The sequence below is a fragment of the Urocitellus parryii genome, chromosome 7 (assembly GCF_045843805.1).
Source record: "Urocitellus parryii isolate mUroPar1 chromosome 7, mUroPar1.hap1, whole genome shotgun sequence".
Classification (NCBI taxonomy): Eukaryota; Metazoa; Chordata; class Mammalia; order Rodentia; family Sciuridae; genus Urocitellus; species Urocitellus parryii.
Genome location: NC_135537.1, coordinates 167,882,629 through 167,897,316, shown reverse-complemented (window position 1 = coordinate 167,897,316; position 14,688 = coordinate 167,882,629). Strand labels below are relative to the sequence as shown.

Genomic DNA, 14,688 nt, shown 5'->3' with positions numbered 1-14,688 from the left:
TTTATTGATGGTCTCATTCAATGCTGCAAATACAGAGAGTGTACAAACAACACACGATTCAGTCAATAGACCTAAGTCTTCTAAGGATAACAATAAAACTGATGGCCTCTTTTAGATCCACACTGTCCGATACGGCATTCACAAGCCACAGGTGGCTATTTAAATAAGTATAGTAGTCCATTCTCCATTCTGATAGTTTTCTGTACCCTGATTGAACAGTATAATTTTCTATTTACAAACTCTGATAGTTATAAATGACCCTTTCTTTATGCTTTAAAGAATTTGTTAAATGTTCAGGTTTTGGGTGGGCTCTTCCTGTCAAAAGTACAGCAACATTTCTGTAGTTTTTTCATTAATGAGCTCATCATTTTAATAAAAAGTTCCCCTCAATCTTCCCAATAATCTCCAAACCCCAATTCTTATTCCACTATCCTTCCATACACCCTTTGCTCCTGTCACCTAATTTCACCCCAATTAAAGAATCGCAGTTTCATGTTTAGAACACATTAGGATTAGAACCCACTTTCCCATTTAAGAAAAACTGAACATGTATATTGCAAAGTAGTTATAATAAAAAAGAATGCTTGATCTTGGGGGGAAAAAAAGTTCATGAAGCCAACCTCACTTAATGAAAACAAAAGAGTTCATATGTGTAAAGTATATTTCTAAAAAAAAATCTCACAAGATTCATGGAAAGAAATTAATAATAAATTATTTAAAGTTTTATATAAAAGTAACTGTAATTTAATACATTGTTTTGTTCTATGACATAATCATTAACCATCAGAAGTTTCAAAAACAGGTCAGTGAAAAAGAGTTTAAGGGAAATTTGAGTCTAAAGAAAAGATCAATTTAGTAGGAGGAAAATAGAAGATGAGAGTTCTTTTGATATTTCTGGAAGGGTACTAATAGGAAGATGAGTCTGAATGTAAAATCTAGCTCCAAGAATGGAATGATAAGGCAAAAGTTCTGCCAAATATATGATATAGTTTTCTAGTTCTATAAGCTATATAAAATTATAGAATGGTCTACTTTAAAAAGTCATGAGGACATCCAAGACAGAATGAGTGAATGTACATTACCAGTAAGCTGTGTGTGCAACTGATTTGATTTTGATTTTTAAATAAATATATAAAAACTGAAGAAACTCCACTTGTTCTAGGGAACCATCAAACCTGCTACTACAGACCTCATTCTCTGGCCACAATAAAATAAAATTCAAAATAATAAACACAAGGCAACAATGAAATTTAAATTGCCTTATATTTTAAAATCTTCTATAAAAGTCTTAGCTCAAAGAGAAAACAATACACAACTGGCACTATTTCAAAAATAACAATAATATCCCAACAAATCAAAGACTGCTAGATAAACCAAAATTTTACTAAGATTAAAATTGATAGCCTTGAACATGTATTATTACCTAGGAAAAAATAAGTATAAGTAAATTAATAATTTAAATTAGTTAGTAAAAAATATAAAATGAGCACAAAGAAGCAAGATAAAGATAAAATGAGATTTTTATTTGGTGGGGGGTTTACTGGAGATTAAACCCAGGGCTGCTTAATTACTGAGCTACACCCCCAGGCCCTTTTATTTTTTATTTTGAGACAGGGTCTTGCTAAGTTGTGAACTTGCAGACTCCCCAGTTGCTAGGATTACAGGTGTATGCCACCATGCCCAACTTCAGACATTAATTTTTAAACTAAAAATACAAGCACTAAAGATAGATTTATCTTTAAGAGCTAGTACTCTTTAAGAGCTAGTATCTAAGATACTAGTACTTTAAAAAGAAAGGAAGAGGGCTGGGGTTGTGGCTCGTGGTAGAGTGCTCGCCTAGCATGTGTGAGGGCCTGGGTTTGATCCTCAGCACCACATAAAAATAAATAAAGTAAAGGCATTGTGTCCAACTACAAGTAAAAATAAATAAAGTAAAGGCATTGTGTCCAACTACAAGTAAAAGGAGGAAAATATTCACTAAAAAACAAAGAAAAAGGTCAAAATTACATCTATACAAATATAAGAAAGAACCGTTACTATATATACCAAAAAATCAGAAGAATTTTAAGTGCATAGGGTTGTCCTAACACTACAATTATATAAAATCTAAATAAGATTTAGAATTTCCTAGGAGAATGCAGATGCAGTAGCATACCCTATAATCCCAGCAACTCAGAATTCTGGCTGAGACGGGAGGATCACAAGTTCAAGGTCAGCTTCAGCAACTTGGTGAGGCCATAAGCCATTTAGTGAGACCATGTCTCCAAATAAAAAATAAAAAGGGTTGGGATGTGGCTCAGTGGTTAAGCACTCCTGGCTTCAATCTCAAGCAATAATAATAATAACAATAATTTCTTAGTACAATACAAATTTCCAAAACTGATCAAAAAAGACGGAAGATTGCAAAAAACAATCTGTAAAACACCACATTAAAAAAATCAATAATAAATGAATAAAATTTTTAAAAGCTGCAGTGGAGAGTACAAAGCATTAATACCCTAAAATATAAAGAGCTATTTACAAATTCACATGAGAAACACCACCTGATTTTAAAAAATTATCAAAAGACATTCACAATATGTGAAATATGCTTTAGCTCACTAACAATTAGAGCATCACATATTAAAACATAATAAAATTTTAATTATAAAAATTGTATAATTATATTAATTCTAATAATTAATACCCACTATTGATAAAAGTAGAATTCTCACAAATCTTTATGAGGGTAATTAGGTAGAAACTACTAAAATTTTAAATTTCTAAATATGTTGGCCCATCATGTCCACTTCTAAGAAATTTGCCCTACATAAAAGCTTTGTATAAAACATATCAAAAAGATCGTGCACCATGATCAAGTAGAATTCATCCCTGGGATACAAGGCTGGTTCAATATACGGAAATCAATAAACGTTATTCACCACATCAATAGACTTAAAGATAAGAACCATATGGTCATCTCCATAGACGCAGAAAAAGCATTCAACAAAGTACAGCATCCCTTTATGTTCAAAACATTAGAAAAACTAGGGATAACAGGGACTTACCTCAACATTGTAAAAGCTATATATGCTAAGCCTCAGGCTAGCATCATTCTAAATGGAAAAAAACTGAAGGCATTCCCTCTAAAATCTGGAACAAGACAGGGATGCCCTCTCTCACCACTTCTATTCAATATAGTTCTCGAAATACTGGCCAGAGCAATTAGACAGACAAAAGAAATTAAAGGCATTAAGATAGGAAAAGAAGAACTTAAATTATCACTATTTGCAGATGGTATGATTTTATACCTAGAAGACCCAAAAGGGTCTACAAAGAAACTACTAGAGCTAATAAATGAATTCAGCAAAGTGGCAGGATATAAAATCAACACGCATAAATCAAAGGCATTCCTGTATATCAGCAACAAAACTTCTGAACTGGAAATGAGGAAAACCACCCCATTCACAATATCCTCAAAGAAAATAAAATACTTGGGAATCAACCTAACAAAAGAGGTGAAAGATTTATACAATGAAAACTACAGAACCCTAAAGAGAGAGATAGAAGATCTTAGAAGATGGAAAAATGTACCCTGGTCATGGATAGGCAGAACTAACATCATCAAAATGGTGATATTACCCAAAGTTCTCTACAGGTTTAATGTGATGCCAATTAAAATCCCAATGGCATTTCTTGTAGAAATAGATAAAGCAATCATGAAATTCATATGGAAAAACAAAAGACCCAGAATAGCAAAAGCAATTCTAAGCAGGAAGTGTGAATCTGGAGGTATAGCCATACCAGAGTTCAAACTGTACTACAAAGCAATAGTAACAAAAACAGCGTGGTACTGGTACCAAAACAGGCAGGTGGACCAATGGTACAGAATAGAGGACACAGAAACCAATCCACAAAATTACAACTTTCTTATATTTGATAAAGGGGCTAAAAGCATGCAATGGAGGAAGGATAGCATCTTCAACAAATGGTGCTGGGAAAATTGGAAATCCATATGCAACAAAATGAAACTGAATCCCTTTCTCTTGCCATGCACAAAAGTTAACTCAAAATGGATCAAGGAGCTAAATATCAAATCAGAGACACGGCGTCTGATAGAAGAAAAAGTTGGCTACGATCTACATACTGTGGGGTCGGGCTCCAAATTCCTTAATAGGATGCCCATAGCACAAGAGTTAATAACAAGAATAAATAAATGGGACTTACTTAATCTAAAAAGTTTTTTCTCAGCAAGAGAAACAATAAGAGAGGTAAATAGAGAGCCTACATCCTAGGAACAAATTTTTACCCCTCACACTTCAGATAGAGCCCTAATATCCAGAATATACAAAGAACTCAAAAAATTAAACAATAAGAAAACAAATAACCCAATCAACAAATGGGCCAAGGACCTGAACAGACACTTCACAGAGAAGGACATACAATCAATCAACAAGTACATGAAAAAATGCTCACCATCTGTAGCAGTCAGAGAAATGCAAATCAAAACCACCCTAAGATACCATCTCACTCCAGTAAGATTGGCAGCCATTATGAAGTCAAACAACAATAAGTGTTGGTGAGGATGTGGGGAAAAGGGTACACTTGTACACTGCTGGTGGGACTGCAAATTGGTAAGGCCAATTTGGAAAGCAGTATGGAGATACCTGGGAAAGCTGGGAATGGAACCACCATTTGACCCAGCTATTGCCCTCCTTGGACTATTCCCTGAGGATCTTAAAAGAGCGTACTATAGGGATACTGAAACATCAATGATCATAGCGGCACAATTCACCATAGCTAGACTGTGGAACCAACCTAGATGCCCTTCAATAGATAAATGGATAAAAAAAATGTGGCATCTATACACAATGGAGTACAACGCAGCAATAAAAAATGACAAAATCATAGAATTTGCAGGGAAATGGGTGGCATTAGAGCAAATTATGCTAAGCGAAGCTAGCCAATCCTTAAAAAACAAATGCCAAATGTCTTCTTTGATATAAAGAGAGCAACTAAGAACAGAACAGGGAGGAAGAGCATGAGGAAAAGATTAACATTAAGCAAAGAGGAGTAGGGGGAGAGAAAGGGAGAGAGAAGGGAAAGCATATGGAAATGGTAGGAGACCCTCAATGTTACACAAAATTACATAGAAGAGGATGTGAGGGGAAAAGGGGGGGGGAAACAAGGGAGAGAATTGAACAACAGCAGGTGAGGTAGAGAGGGATGATGGGAGGGGAGGGGAGGGGGGATAGTAGGGGATAGGAAAGGTAGCAGAATACAACAGTCACTAATATGCCATTATGTAAAAATGTGAGTGTGTAACCAATGTGATTCTGCAATTTGTATTTGGGGTAAAAATGGGAGTTCATAACCCAATTGAGTCAAATGTATGAAAGATGATATATCATGAGCTTTGTAATGTTTTGAACAACCAATAAAATAATATAAATAAATAAATAAATGAATAAATAAATAAATAAAATAAAATAAAATATATATACCCAACTGGGTGAACAAAATGAAAAAACAATCAATATAATAAAAAGCTATATATAAAAGGATATAATAAAAAACTAAAATAACTTTCGATTCAACCAGACAGACCTGAAATTTAGCTCCCAGCTCTTTTTAGCCTTTGAAATATATGGAAAAGTAAGACAAATTAATTTATACTCTCTGAAAAGACAGCATACCTAACTTGTAAAAGCAGTTATATGGATTATGGTGCATAAATAAGGTAACATTTTAGGCTGAGATTGATAAAGATGACACTATTTGAAAAAAAAAGATTGGCAGCCATTATGAAGTAAAACAACAAGTGCTGGCGAGGATGTGGGGAAAAGGGTACTCTTGTACATTGCTGTTGGGACTGCCAATTGGTGCGGCCAATTTGAAAAGCAGTATGGAGATTCCTGGGAAAGCTGGGAATGGAACCACCATTTGACCCAGCTATTGCCCTTCTCTGACTATTCCCTGAAGACCTTAAAAGAGCGTACTACAGGGATACTGCCACATCGATGTTCATAGCAGCACAATTCACAATAGCTAGACTGTGGAACCAACCCCGATGCCCCTCAACAGATGAATGGATAAAAAAAAAATGTGGCATTTATACACAATGGAGTACTACACAGCACTAAAAAATGACAAAATCATGGCATTTGCAGGGAAATGGATGGCATTGGAGCAGATTATGCTAAGCGAAGCTAGCCAATCCCTAAAAAACAAATGCCAAATGTCTTTTTTGATATAATGAGAGCAACCAAGAACAGATCAGGGAGGAAGAGCAGGAGGAAAAGATTAACATTAAATAGAGTCATGAGGTGGGAGGGAAAGGGAGAGAAAAGGGAAATTGCATGGAAATGGAAGGAGACCCTCATTGTTATACAAAATTACATATAAGAGGTTGTGAGGGGAATGGGATAAAAAAATTAAGGAGAGAAATGAATTACAGTAGATGGGGTAGAGAGAGAAGATGGGAGGGGAGGGGAGGGGGGATAGTAGAGGATAGGAAAGGTAGCAGAATACAACAGTTACTATTATGGCATTATGTAAAAATGTGGATGTGTAACCGATGTGATTCTGCAATCTTTGTAATGTTTTGAATAACCAATAAAAAAATAATAAATTTAAAAATAAATAAGTAAATAAAAAATAAAAGCTTTATATGCATGTTGATAAGATATTCAACAAAATGTTTGTAAAAGTAAAAATAAAATAGAAATAAAATATTCATTAAAAAGATAGTGAATAAAATTATAGTGCATCACTGCAGTAGATTATTATATACTCTTAAAAGAATGAGGGAGGCTTATATAATATAATAAAACATGGAACAATATCCAAGATATACTATAATTTTTTTAAGAAAGTTGTATAATATTAGGGACAAAATAATGTGTTTAAAAGTAATTTCAGAATATACAACTATTCATGGATGTAAAGAAAAAGAGTCTAAAAGAATATTGGCCAAACATTAACAGAGTAAAGATGTAAAGATGTAAAGAAAAAGAGTCTAAAAGAATATTGGCCAAACATTAACAGAGTAAAGATGTAAAGATGTAAAGAAAAAGAGTCTAAAAGAATATTGGCCAAACATTAACAGGCATGCATAGCCCCGAGAGTAATATTACAAGACATTTGTACTTTATATTTCTTGTATTTCTGGTCATTTAGTTTTTTAAAAAGATTTTTTTAATGTTGTTAGTATGTAATAAAGATGTATTATTTTAACTATTGAAAAATATTACAACCTTGTGATTTTTCCAGTCTTTTCTATCACAAATGCATAATTCTTAAATTTAAATAAAATGTAGTAAACTCCCTATAACTGGAAGTTTTCAAGTACAGATGAAATAAATAATTGACACAGATAATTGCCTTGGTCTTCTCTCTGTTGCAAAGAGCAATATATATATATATATATATATATATATATATATATATATATATATATATATATATACACACACACACACACACACACACACACACACACACACACTGGGCATGTTACTTAAAAAAAATAAAAAATTTATTTTGGCTCATATGTTTCTGATTCAAGGTCAATGGGTCACATCTAGTGATGGTCTTCCTGCTGGCCAAATTTCAAGGCGATCCATGGTGACAGAGAGCACAGAGGTATGTATCCTCTGGTCATTCTCTTTTCTTATAAAGTCACCAGTACTCAATCATGAGAGTCCTATTTTGATGACCTTTTATAATCCTAATCAGTTCCCAAAGACCTCAGCTCTAACACTGTAATCAGATTAGGTTTTCCACTCTCTATAATACTTCACAATGGGGATTAAACTCCATCATGAGTCAGAAGGGACAAACTATAATCAAACCATAACAGATATTCTAAAAATAATTTCAGCACCAAATATAGTATCTGACTAAATGATCTTTGAATAAGTCCTATTAGCAACAACCTAATTGTTACTTTCTAACAGTTTTGCCATAAAGCTCTTACCAATAAAATTGGAAAATTTCTGGGTGTCCCTCAAAGCCCTCATACAGTCTTTAACATTCACCATGTTGTCTTCTGGAAGGAAAGAAGGAAGTGAAAAACAAGAACTCCTGGACAATATAATATTAAAGACTAGTATCAAAATCAACATAGTTTTTATATACTTCTTGAACATTTTATTTATATAGTACTTCAGGATTCATTTCCATCTATTATTCCTTACCATAACCCTACAAAAGGTTGCAGATATACTAGTTCTGATTCTACCTATAATAGAACTAAAGTTCTAAGAAAGGTCCAGTAACTTTGTATGGCCAAAAGTTGCAAAGCTAGGATTTCTAGTCACAGAACTTGAATTCTCAAAGTTTTCATCACTCATTAAATCAAGATATCTATAAGAGAGGATTTCAACAAGCCCACTCCCCACAAAATTTACATTTGTTTGTTTAAAAAATATTATTAGAATTGCAAAAGAGTAAAGGCTCCTTTTCAAAAATATTTGCAGTAACGTAAGCAAATATCTATAGACTACACACCTTTTTTATAGGTACTCCCACCAATAGGTACACCTGAAATGGATACTCAAAATGCTTACCAGAAACAAAATCTGACTGAAGAATTTTCTCTACCTCTTCTTTAGGTGACTTAATCCCAATATTTCTTAGAAAATCTTCTAAGTTCTCCCCAGATATCATGTCACCTTCAAGTGAATCAAGAGCTAATACAATCTCCTGGAACTCTAGAATGGAAAAACTATATTTGAAAACTGACTCACCTCTGATTTAAAAAAACAATACAGAAACCATCACTGAAGTCTTTTGTTAGAAGCAGTCCATAGTTTATTATTACACTCTGAATTGTAAAATAAGAAATTTAACCTGCAAAAATTCTATGGCCAGCGATGCAATGTGCAGAGTTCTTGGTTGATCATGTTTCTCTGGTGCTAAAATTGGCACAATTATGCATGTACAAATACATAAAAACAAATTGCACCTTTATTTACAACTATGATGCACCAATAATGCATCATAATATGGAAAAAAGAAAATTGGCACAATCAAAATGATTTATATTTTTTCACTGCAGTTATAGAAAGTAGTTATTTTGCTGTGCAGCTCTAACTCATCCTTATATAGATGAAATTTTTTCAGAAACATAAAGAATATAAAATATAAAGCGAGAATTCATTCACCCTTCCTTTTTAATTCTATCAAGATTCTAAGCAATTGTTAAGTCAGAGAAACCCATAATCAAATCCTACCTTCAGGGTTTGTGACCTAGAACTGTCTGAGCAAATTACTACTTCAGCACTCCATGCTAAAGTTCATAGTCTCATATCTAAAACAGGAAAATAATATCTACCTCACAAGATCGATGTGATTAAATATGAGAATGTATATAAAGCACTTAAACAGTATTAAACATATAGGAAGGTCTCGATAAATACAAAATTATTATTATCAACATTATTATCATTAGTAGTAAAAGTAGTATTAAACCAGCAAATAGTAATCGTGGCCTCTTAGTCCCTTAGGATTCTGTTTCTTCCAACACTAGGAGGCAACTGATAGCAGCAATCAGAGCTTTGCCTCACTAAAAGCCTCTACCACCTCTTCTTTCTCTTAACTAAAATTTGACTTCCTAGTTTTTTTCTATTAAATAATTTTTATTTGGTTCATTAGTTATACCTGACAGTAGAATCCATTATGACAGAATTATACAAGCATGGAATATAGCTTGTTCTAATTCAGATATTGTACCTCTCCTTCCATTCCAACTCCCCACCTCTGCTCCCTTTCCTATGTTAATCTTTCTGCCATTTACCCATAGTTATTTTTTGTAATTAATTTCCTATGAATGTACATGATGGTGAGATTCGCTGTGGTATAATTCATAGCAAAGTTATGTCAGATTCATTCCTCTGTCTTTCCTTTTTCTATCTCCCCTCCCCCTTCCATAAAAATATGGAAAAAAGAAAATTGGCACAATTAAAATGATTCATATATTTTTTCACTGCAATTTTAGAAAGCAGTTATTTTTCTGTGTAGCTCTAACTCATCCTTATATAGATGATTTTTTTCAGAAACATAAAGAATGTAAAATATAAAACAAGAATTCCCCTTTGTCTAATGCTCTGACCTACTCCTTATTGTGGGTTAGTTTGCACACATCAGAAAATATCAGAACTTTGGTTTTTGGAAACTGGCTTATTTCACTTTAGCAGGATACTCTCCAGATCCAACCATTTGCCAGAAAATGTCAGAAAGTCATTTTTCCTTATGGCTGAATAATACTCCATTGAAATTAAACCACATTTTCTTTATCCATTCTTCCTTTGAAGGGCACCTAGGTGTTCCGTAGCTTAACTATTGTGAATTGTGCTGCTATAAACATTGATGTGACTGCATCAGTATAGTAAGCTGTTCTTAAAACCTTTGCATATATAATGAGGAGTGGGATAACTGGTTCCATCCAAGAACCAGTTCCATCCAAGTTTTCTGAGGAATCTCCATACTGCTTTCCAAAGTGGTATACAGTTTGCAGTCCCACCAGCAATGTATGAGTGTACCTTTTTCCCTACATCCTCACCAACATATATTGTTACTTGTATTCTTGATAATTGCCATTCTGACTGGAGTGAGATGGACTCCCAGTGTAGTTTTAATTTGTATTTCTTTAGTTCGCAGAGATGTTGAATAATTTTTTTATATATTTGTTGACCATTCATATTTCTTCTTTTTGAGAAGTGTCTGTTTAGTTTCTTTGTCCTTTTGTTGATTAGATTATTTGGTTTGGGGGTTTTTGTTGTTGTTCTTGATTTTTGGTGTTAAGATTCTTGAGTTCTACATATATCCTAGATATTAATACCCTATCTGAGGTGAAGTTGGAAAAGATTTTCCCCTATTCTGTAGGCTATCTCTTCATGCTCTTGATTGCTTCCTTTGCCATGAAGAAGCTTTTTAATTTGATGCCATCCCATTTATTTATTGATTTTTTTTTATTTTAGTTCTTGCACTTTAGGAATCTTGTTAAGGAAGTTCCTTCCTGAGTTGATATATTGCAATGTTGAGTCTATATTTTCTCCTAGTGGGTGCAGGATTTCTGGTCTAATTCCTAAGTTTTTGACCCACTTTGAGTTGAGTTTTGTGCAGGGTCAGAGACATGTTAAATCTCATTCTACTTCATACAGATTTCTAGTTTTCCCAGCATCATTTGTTGAAGAGGCTATTTTTTCTCCAATGTATATTTTTGGCACCTTGGTCTAGTATGAGATAATTGTATTTATGTGGCTTTATCTCTGTGTATTCTGTTCCATTGGTCTTCATGCCTATTTTGGTGTCAGTACAATGCTGTTATTGTTACTATACCTCTGTAGTGTAGTTTAAGGTCTGGATTGGTTGTTGGTTTGTTTTTATTTTGGTTTTTTTTTGGGGGGGGGGTACTAGGGATTAAACCCAGGGGCACTCAACCACTGAACCACATCCCCAGCCCATTTTTGGTATTTTATTTAGAGACAGGATCTCACTGAGTTGCTGAGGGCCTTGCTAAATTGCTGCAGCTGGCTTAAACTTATGATCCCCTTGCCTCAGCCTCCTGAGCCACTAGGATTACAGACATGTGCCATCACATCCAGCTAAATTCTGGGATTGTGATACCTCTTGCTTCCCTTTTCTAAGGATTACTTTGTCTATTCTGGGCCTCTCAGTTTTCCAAATGAATATCATGACTGCTTTTTTTATTTCTAAGAAGAACATCACTGGAAATTTTATGGGAATTGCACTGAATATACATAGCACTTTTGGTAGTATGGCCACTTTGACAATATTAATTCTGCCTATCCAAAAACATGGGAAATCTTTCCATTTTCTAGGTCTTCAATTCTTTCTTTAGTGTTCTATAATTTTCATTGTAGAGATGCTTCACCTCTTTTGTTAGACTGATTACCAAGTATCTTAAATTTTTTTGAGGTTATTGTAAATGAGGTAGTTTTCCAAATTTCTCTTTCAACAAATTCATCACTGGACTGTAAGAATGTGTTTGATTTATGAGTGTTGATTTTGTATCCTGTTTTTGTATCCTGAATTCATTTATGAATCTAGAAGTTTTCTGGTGGAGTTTTATTGTCTTCTAAATGTAAAATCATGTTCTCAGCAAACAGAGATAGTTTGATCTCTTCTATTCCTATTTATTTCCCTTTGATTTCCTTCTTTTGCCTATTGTTCTAGCTAGAGTTTCAAGATTATGTTGGATATAAGTGGTGAAAGTGGGCATCCCTTCTTCCTGTTTTTAAAGGGAATGTTTTCAATTTTTCTCCTTCAGAAGGTAATGGCCTTGGGTTTGTCATATATAGCTTTTGCAATGTTGAAGTATGTTTCTTCTATCCTTAATTTCTCTAGTGTTTTAAACATAAATGGATCCTGTATTTTGTCAAATGCCTTTTCTGCATCTATTGAGATAATAATCTGATTCTTATCTTTAAGTCCATGTGTTGAATTACATTATTGATTTCTGTATATTGAACCAAACTTGCATCTCTGGGATTAATCCCGCTTGATTATGGTACACTATCTTTTTAATGTGTTTTCATATGTTTTTTCCAGTATTTTATTAAGAAGTTTTGCATCTATGTTCATCAAACATATTGATTTGAAGTTTTCTTTCTTTGATGTGTCTTGTCTGCTTTTGGTATCAGGGTGATACTGGCTTCATAGACTGAGTTTGGAAGGATTCACTCTTTTTCTAATTCATGGAATAATTTGAGTATTGTTATTAGTTCTTCTTTAAAGGTCTGGTAAAACTTGGCTGAGAATCCATCCTGGTGCTGGGCTTTTCTTTGTTGGCAAGTTTTTAATAGCTTTTTCAATTTCATTACTGGAAATTGATTTCTTTAAATTTTCTACATTGTCTTTCCAAAGTCATCCACACCAATGGCTACCCTTAATCCTCATCATTACCTAGAACTTCCCGTTGTACCTCAAAAGTCTTAAGCTTCAAAATCTGACATTGACCTTATCCCTTAAAACTATAAAAAAATTACTGTTTACTAAGCATTCAATATGTTCCTAATTCTAGGTTATATGATTTACATGTGTTATTCCATGTAAATAAAAATTACTGTTTACTAAGCACTCAATATGTTCCTAATACTAGATTATATGATTTACATGTGTTATTGCATTTGATTCAGACAACTCTATGAGGACATGATGTTTGTTAAAGATGAGGAACCCAGAATCATCAAGAGGAATCACCCAGATGTTAAGTGAAAGAACTATAAACCCATATTTGTCTATTGCAAAACCCATGCTCTTTTCTGTTTCTAGGCATTGCTTCCTACAGCAAAGCTAATCTAATTACTAATATACTACATGTTGATAGTGGTTATATTATTTGACCCATTTTTATATTTTAACAGAAAATTATTAAATATTTTCCTTAACCTAAAGTGTTTCACATTCCAGGGCAGAGTAGGTATTACAAATCTGAATAGTATTTGCTACTTATTTGTGCACATAATTGACTCTGCATTTGTCTTATTAAACATTAATTTGTGTTGTTTTCTTAAGAATGTTCGCTGAGGGGCTGGGGTTGTGGCTCAGCAGTAGAGTGCTCACCTAGCATGTGCAAGGCCCTGGGTTCAATCCTCAGCACCACATAAAAATAAAATAAAGATACTGTGTCCAACTACAACAAAATAAATAAATAAATAAATAAATAAATATTTTTTAAAAAAAGAATGTTCATTGACCAAATGTCATTCAAACACTTATTTAAATAAATTATCAGTGATATAAAGTTTTAAATATATCCTACAAACAAAAAATACACTAACCCTTAGGTGTTATCTTTATTGATTTTAGTCCTATCTTTAACTTTAAAATAAAATTAAAAGTCAAATACTCTGAGAACTGTACTACCAAAATATACATGACAACTATTTTATTTAACAAGAACTGGGGAAGACGCCAGGCGCCAAGCCAGACTGGAGGAGGAAGTCCGGCCCCGCCCTGAGTGCTAGTCCGGAGGAAGCCCATCAACCCTTAAAACCCATCAAAGGGGGTTCTGCGGCTGATCCAGGTACCCGGTTTCCAACTCCCCCACCCTTAGCTGCGATAACTCAAAATATTTCCCACAAGCTTTTGGGGGTTGTAGCTATCAATGCAAAACAACAACTGTACAGACGCCTGGTTTCTACCTCAGAGACTAGAGTAGGGAAGATACAGGTGGAAGCACATTTCCTTTCACACTGGCTATACCCACCACCCTGAATACAGAGGCTCAAGCTAGGAATAGACAACACCACCTACTGGAAGCAAGGAAAAAAACAGTGTTCTGAGAGACCTTTTTTTTCTCTTTTTTCTCTTTCTTTCTCTCTTTTCTTCTCTCTCTTCCACAACTTCAGCATATGTGAATCCAAGAACTGTGCATGAACAACCGAATTACCAAAGTAATATAATATAGAGGAATTGCATATACCCCACCTTCCCCCCATTTTTTCTTTATTTCTATCTTACTTTCCTTTTCCTTCTCTTATTTCTCTTTTCTTCCTTGTTATTTTTTTCTTTTTTTTCATTCATATTCTCTCTATCCAACTTTCAATCTCCTAACTTTTGCTCTCTATACATAGGGTAACTATCTAAATACAGATAGGAGGTTGAGTCTATACATTCTTCCATAAATTACCAGTCTATTGGTTAGAGTTCTCCAAAGGTGCTAAGTTAGTTTAACCTCAT

General features: G+C 33.9%; 1 protein-coding gene across 1 annotated transcript in view; it reads right to left on the bottom strand.

Moving 5' to 3' along the window:
• Window positions 1-58: 58 nt before the first annotated feature.
• Window positions 59-14,688, bottom strand: part of LOC144256210 (EF-hand calcium-binding domain-containing protein 13-like) — a 58,170-nt gene continuing 43,540 nt past the window's right edge. The window contains exons 6-8 of the mRNA XM_077801285.1: window positions 8,550-8,693; window positions 7,958-8,029; window positions 59-207 (exon numbers count right to left, since the gene is read on the bottom strand). Coding sequence (XP_077657411.1) covers window positions 59-207; window positions 7,958-8,029; window positions 8,550-8,693 — 365 coding nt within the window. The remainder of the gene's footprint in view (window positions 208-7,957; window positions 8,030-8,549; window positions 8,694-14,688) is intronic.